Source organism: Vigna umbellata, chromosome 1, assembly GCF_029865625.1.
Source record: "Vigna umbellata cultivar VRB3 chromosome 1, Vumbellata_1.0, whole genome shotgun sequence".
Classification (NCBI taxonomy): domain Eukaryota; kingdom Viridiplantae; phylum Streptophyta; class Magnoliopsida; order Fabales; family Fabaceae; genus Vigna; species Vigna umbellata.
In genome coordinates, this window is record NC_142165.1 from 72,013,236 (window position 1) to 72,019,857 (window position 6,622).

The following is a 6,622-nucleotide window of genomic DNA, read 5'->3' on the forward strand; positions in this document are numbered from 1 at the left end:
GAGAGGTTCAAGTTAACAGACTGCAACAGCGCATCAGTTCCTGTTATTGCCAATATGAAGCTCTCACTACAGCTGGATGAAAGCAAAGTTGATGCAACGCTATATAGACAAATAGTCGGGACACTCCGCTACATCTGCAACAGCAGGCCAGACATAAGCTTTGGTGTGGGTCTTATCAGCCGATACATGCATGATCCCAGACAATCGCATATGACAGCTGCAAAACACATCCTTCGATACTTGAAAGGTACCTTAGACTACGGAATTTACTTTCCCAGAAAAACTGATAGCACTACCAACATCTTGGAGGCATGGTGTGACGCGGACTGGAGTGGTGATCTTGTAGACAGGAAGAGTACTTATGGGTATTTGTTCAAGCTTATGGGAGCCCCCATCTCATGGTGTTCTAAGAAACAGACAGTCGTGGCACTCTCATCGTGTGAAGCCGAATACATCTCAGCAGCAGAGACTGCATGTCAATGCACTTGGATAGAAGCCATATTGCAAGAGCTAAAGATCAAGCGTCACGGACCAACATGCTTAAGGATAGACAACAAATCTGCTATTAATCTAGCCAAAAACCCAATATCACATGGACGGAGCAAGCACATCGAAACAAAATTTCACTATCTCAGAGAACGGGTTAGCGAAGGAAAACTGGAGCTGATCTACTGCAACACGGATGAACAGGAAGCTGATATATTCACAAAAGCTCTACGACAGAATAGATTTGAAAAGCTTAGAAGATCAGTTGGAATTAGGTCTCTTAGAGATTTAGATTTAAGAGGGAGTGTTAGGAATGTAAATCTAGAATCACAACTGAATTAACTGTCATTAGACAGTTTACATTTCGTACATATATACTGCTGACTTCAATAAGAAAATCAATCGTTTTCTCTAAATCTTTGTATCTCTGTTTCTTTGTCTAACTCTCTCGGTCCAAACATCTTCCTCTCTTCTCTGATACGCTGCCACTCTAACATTAAACAGTATTATTACTTGAAAATTAGTAAAAATGAAACTTTTGTCGTTAAAGTATATCAAAATAGTTTGTTAAGATAGTGATGGTATCAGTTATTGCATTCACTTTTCGGGCAAAATGGATTACCCACAAGTTAAAGAGATCTCAAACAAGAAAAGTATTATGTATTGCAACAAAAGTATCGTAACTATACAAGTTTCGGTGCCCCATTGTCCAGTGATGACAGCCATAAGATCTAACATTCTTAAGCACGACTAAATCTCTCGATGGCACCAGAAAATATAACTGTCGATGTTACCATGTACAAGAGAAGAATTGCCAAGCATATCCATGAATTGCAGTATTAAACAAAAGCCTTCCACGTGCCACGCATACCGGTTCAGGAGCCCTAGAAAGAATTAGATCCGGACAACACGGTCGCACCATTTGTCTGTCAGGTTAAGATTAATAACCAAAAATTTCATTGATTCACAATCCTCGCAAGAGTAGCACAATGAACCAAAAATGCTGTCTTAACTTGTCTGTAACTCAAATTGTGCTCTCAAAGGAGACCTGAAAGTGAGCAAGATGCCTGGGTTTTGGATTGGATGAAGCAGCAAGGCCTTGAAGCAACTTTACTACATCACTAGTATCATCAAGAAAATACTTGGCCTTGCTAGGCTTCCTACCTACAGTGCAGGCAAAGATCTCTGGAGCTGATGGCAGTGATACCGTCCTCAAAATGGTCTCAAACATGTCCTCATCAGACCTATCATCTCCTATGCACAGTACAAAATCTGGTGGATTACCGCCGTTAATCATGGTCTGAAGAACCTCTTCAGCTACCCAGCCCTTGCTTATTCCCTGCAGAGAGCAAAGAATTTTTTTTATTTTGTCCACTCCAGCCTGAGTTTCAAGATTAAGGAATATAGAGAAAGGGTTTGAAAAATACCTGTGGCTTAACTTCAACAATATGCTGGCCTCTCGTAACAACTGCTGGTTCATTAGCAAGCACACTTTCCAAGTGATTCAACAACTCTTTGGCTTGGCAAGAACCAAAATCAGGGTCTGCATCTTGGTGATGCCACACCAAAGCACTTTCCTTAATTTCAATATTAGAACCATCAGTTGCTTCTGTATACAACTGCATGACAGGTTCCACTATCTTCTTCCAATCCATGTCTGCAGACAAGTGACTTGATTCCCATTCTGAATCTTTGTTCCACCTGCATCCATAAAAAGAAACGGGAAAAACACTTTAAGCTTTTTTGAGGGAAAGTACAGGGTGGCAGATAGCGAGATATAAAGTTGCCCGATCTTCCAAACATTAAAATGACATACCGTAAAAAGTACCCATGTTCTGCAGCAAGTCCCAGCATTTGGCATGAAGTAAGCCAGTCACTCAGTGAATCCCTTCCCCTCCCACTAACAATGAACACGATATTCTTGGGATCATTACAGAGAGCATTTAAGACGGAGAGGACTTCAGGGCTGGGGACTTTACTTATGGAAGATTGTGATACAACAGTACCATCATAATCAAGAAAGATGGCCCTTCTAGTGGTTCTCTTGTATGCTGAAACAACATGGTCAATCGTCAACTTCCTAAAACCATGAGAGAGAGAAACAACTCTGAACCCCAAGCCCAAACCAAATCCCCAGCATCTTTTGGTGTAATGATCTTTGCAGGCTCTCTCCAGATCCTGCATAAAGCTATGTGCCCAATATGCCACATCATGAGAACTGACATACCTATAGTGCTTCTCATGGCGCAACTGCTTCTCTGAATCACTCATAGTAAGGGCAGCATACATAGCATCTGCCACGGCATCTATGTCCCAGGGATTGACCCTTATTGCTCCACTAAGAGAAGGTGAACAACCAATGAACTCAGACACAACAAGCATGCTTGTCCGAGGAGAATCATTTTTTCTACCCAAAGATTCATCCAGTCGAGCCGTTCCCTGTCTACAGACTATATATTTGTATGGAACTAAGTTCATACCATCCCTTACAGCATTGACAATGCAACATTCTGCTACAGCATAATACGCACTCTTCTCAAAGCGAGGAACAGGTCGGTCAATGAGAATGACTGGCTGATAATTATTTTTGCTATATGTCTCATTGATCCTCCTGGCAATTAAATATGTTTCATTCTTTGCTTCTTGAACATCCTTCCCTAAGCCCCTTGCAGGATTTACAATTTGAACTAGGACAACTTTGCCCTGCAAATCTGAATTCTGCTGCAGCAGATGTTCAACGGCTAGAAGTTTCAGACTAATGCCCTTAAATATATCCATGTCATCAACACCAAGAATTACTTTCTTACCCTTAAACTCTTCCTGAACCTCTTTCAGTTTAGCAGATGTAGAAGAAAGATTTAATACAGATTCAAGTCTACCCATGTGAATGCCTACAGGCAAAATTTTAAAAAAATAGTGCGGCCAAAGTAATCAAGCCCTATATGTCCTCGCTTAGATTCATAGTCCAGACCTAGCATTCTACTGCAGCAAGAAAGAAAGTGGCGAGCATAATCAAATGTATGAAAGCCAATTAAATCAGAGTTCAACAAACCCCTCAAAATTTCATCCCGTACTGGTAAAGTTCGGTATATTTCAGAAGAAGGGAAAGGACTATGCAAAAAGAATCCAAGTTTAACCCGATTATATCGCTTCCTCAAGAAAGTAGGCAAAACCATTAAGTGATAGTCATGAACCCAAACAAAATCATCATCGGGATTAATTACTTCCATGACCTTGTCTGCAAATATTTTGTTTGCAGAAACATAGGCCTGCCAAAGTATTCTGTCAAAGCGATCACCATGATCTGGGCATATGGGTAACATATAATGAAAGAGAGGCCAAAGTTGCTGCTTACAGAAGCCAAGGTAGAACTTCTTCTGGAGATCATGAGGAAGGAAAGTAGGTACACAATTAAATTCATCCAGTAATCTCTGAGCAACTGCATCCTGCTCACAGAGATCTATTTCGACCTTGAGAGAACCCACGTAGATTACTTCAGTATCAGAAGAAAAACCATCTTTTAGTTGTAATAAAATTGAATCCTCATCCCAACTGAAGAACCATTTAGCAGTTTCTATATCTCTTTTAGCCTGCAATGGCAACATGTTTGCCACAATGATTTTCCGCTCCCTACACCCAGAAGAGCTAACATCTGAATCACCATCATTACAACCATAACCATCCAGATCAGAAATAATTCCAGGAACGGTCATAACCCTTGGAAGAGCTCTTGGAGTGTGAGGTATATCAAGCAAGTCCCCATTAGCCAAGTCTAACAGATTAGCATATGATCTTGAAGCCATGAATGGACAAGACCTTTCTACAATTCTTTCTATCAGTTCTGCCATAAACGATAATAAATATGAATATCAAGCAAGATTCCAAATAACTATCCTACAAATAATATAACAATGGCCTCCAAGTAAATTAAAATGAAAAAGACGGCATTCATATGGTGTCAACAACACTGACATCGTATGAGAATCTCTATCTAATTCCTTTCAGGAACATTTGCTAGCTTGGTTATAACGTAGTTGCCAGCACAAATTACATCATTAATAACTTTTAATGAAAGTTTTATTCATCAAGGTGGTCTAAATAGTGAACTGCTGAACAAGAACCCGAGGATGTTACAAGTCAGATAGTAATGCTAACTCTATGACACGTGGATTTATCTGGACAAAGCAGCTAAGCTAATGTGAACTGAGATGTTCATCATTGTTGTCAAAACAAATTTACTGTACTCAACATCAGCAAACTCTTGATAGCATTTATTTTTCCCCAGGCTTCAAAAATAGTTTAAAAAAAAACAGCAAAAAGTAATCATACTTGTGAATCAGGCAAAATAAGGCCAAAAGTTAAAACTGAAATGAATCCCTTATAACACACAAGATGATATAATTATTCCAGAAGATACACATCCTCACTATGCTATTCTCCCATCTTGGTACAAGACAAACACAGTACCAAACATGCAGAAGGAGAGAGCAGAGATTGCGCATTTAATACTAACGCCACAGAAGAAACATAATACATTGCACATCTAAAAAGTTTCCAGATATACCAAAAGAATTTCAATTCAGTTTGAGAAAAATCTCTTTTGATTTAACTGTACATCTCAAATCATGAGGCGCCATATCAGAAAAAGCAGATGGATTCCCTGTAAAAATGATAATGTCATTTTGTCTTATCTATAGGTACACACCCAAATACAAACAGATTATATTCGACACAGATTACAGATAATGCTAAACTCGTGCGCTAACTAATCTTTATGGTATTGATTCACAGTTCAAACTACAAAAAACTAGTCTAAATCCAACTTCATGTACCATTCTCCAAGTTCACAATATTTGTGAAACACTGAAAAGCAATCCCTTGATTTCAAATGATCAAATATGATAAACCCCCCAACAAAATAATACCGAATGGTCTCAAAACTTCAACCAGAGTATATTGGTGGACTATATCCTATCAGTTTCCTCTTGAAGAAGTTCTTGGAATCCTCGTTTAGCAGAAGTGTCAAACAAAATCTATTTAAAACAAAATCAATTGGTTTGGATTTATCTCTTCAGAAAAAAATTTCATTTCCAACACCAAAAATTCAAATAAATAAATAACAGCAAACAAAGCACAAAAGAAAGAGGATGAAATACAAAAAAAAAAAAAAAATCCAAAACATAATTTTTAATTAAAAAAACTTGTTACAGAAGAGAATAAATTGCATCCAGAACCCATTTGGACTCAAAACTTTAAATCCCAACAAGATAATGAAAAACCCATAATCAAATTCAAGCTAGTGTCACATTTTCAAATATAGCGTTTTACAATTCCCTTTGAAACACCAAACTCAAACAAACAAAAAAAAACAGGCAGATCAGCATTCAAAAGGTGAACTATTGGCCTCGTTGGGCTCCCCATCAAACCAAAACTGCAAGCACTTCAGAAAACCAGGAACAAGAAATTTAATTCAAAAAAAAAACGGATCAGAGTAATGTCCAATAGTCACACCAGTCGCAAGCTCCGACTCTCACCTTTCCGGCTTGCTACAGAGAGAAGAAGAGATTCCGGCAGAGTGATGAGAGAGAAATCCAAAAGTACTCTCTGGAGAGAGAAGTTTCGTTTTGGTGTTGGAGAAGGAAGAACAAACGCGAGGGACAACTGCTAGATTTTTTTTTTTCTCTTTTTTATTTATATCTCCGAGTTGTTGCGGTAGAACAAGGCACTGGATTATAGTTTATTTATTTATTTAATTAATTTGTGTCTGCGTGACAAGTTGGATAGAATATAAATATAGGTGGATAGAGACTCATGTGTCCATTAACAACAACCTTCACTGCAGTTCCCTTTTTTAACCATGGTTCACTTTTCCCCATTTTTATTTATTTTCACTTTCTCTCTTTTCACCGTTATACCCTTTTCTCCTGTTAACTCACTCACTTGCACTATCCATATTTTTTAAAAATGAAATTATTTTATTTTATTGTTGCCTTTTGTGAGTATTTTAATTTATCCTTTTTTACAGACCATGTGGGTATTTGGTTTAAAATATTAGATATTTGATGGGGAAGTGGGAATCCTTTATCCACATCCTTATCATTAAGTGTGGTTGAATATCTTATTCTAAGTTTTCAAG

General features: G+C 38.2%; 1 protein-coding gene and 1 pseudogene across 1 annotated transcript; both read right to left on the minus strand.

Annotated features, from left to right (window-relative positions):
- Nucleotides 1-1,126: 1,126 nt before the first annotated feature.
- LOC148206236 (putative alpha,alpha-trehalose-phosphate synthase [UDP-forming] 10) lies at nt 1,127-6,179 on the minus strand. Its single transcript, XM_088104174.1, has 4 exons — nt 6,021-6,179; nt 2,303-4,327; nt 1,914-2,187; nt 1,127-1,825 (listed from the first exon to the last, which is right to left on the minus strand). Exons 2-4 carry the CDS (start codon nt 3,367-3,369, stop codon nt 1,511-1,513), a joined length of 1,656 nt encoding a protein of 551 aa, XP_087960300.1. The 5' UTR covers nt 3,370-4,327; nt 6,021-6,179; the 3' UTR covers nt 1,127-1,510.
- On the minus strand, nt 3,378-4,334 carry LOC148206237 (putative alpha,alpha-trehalose-phosphate synthase [UDP-forming] 10 pseudogene; annotated as a pseudogene).
- Nucleotides 6,180-6,622: the final 443 nt, after the last annotated feature.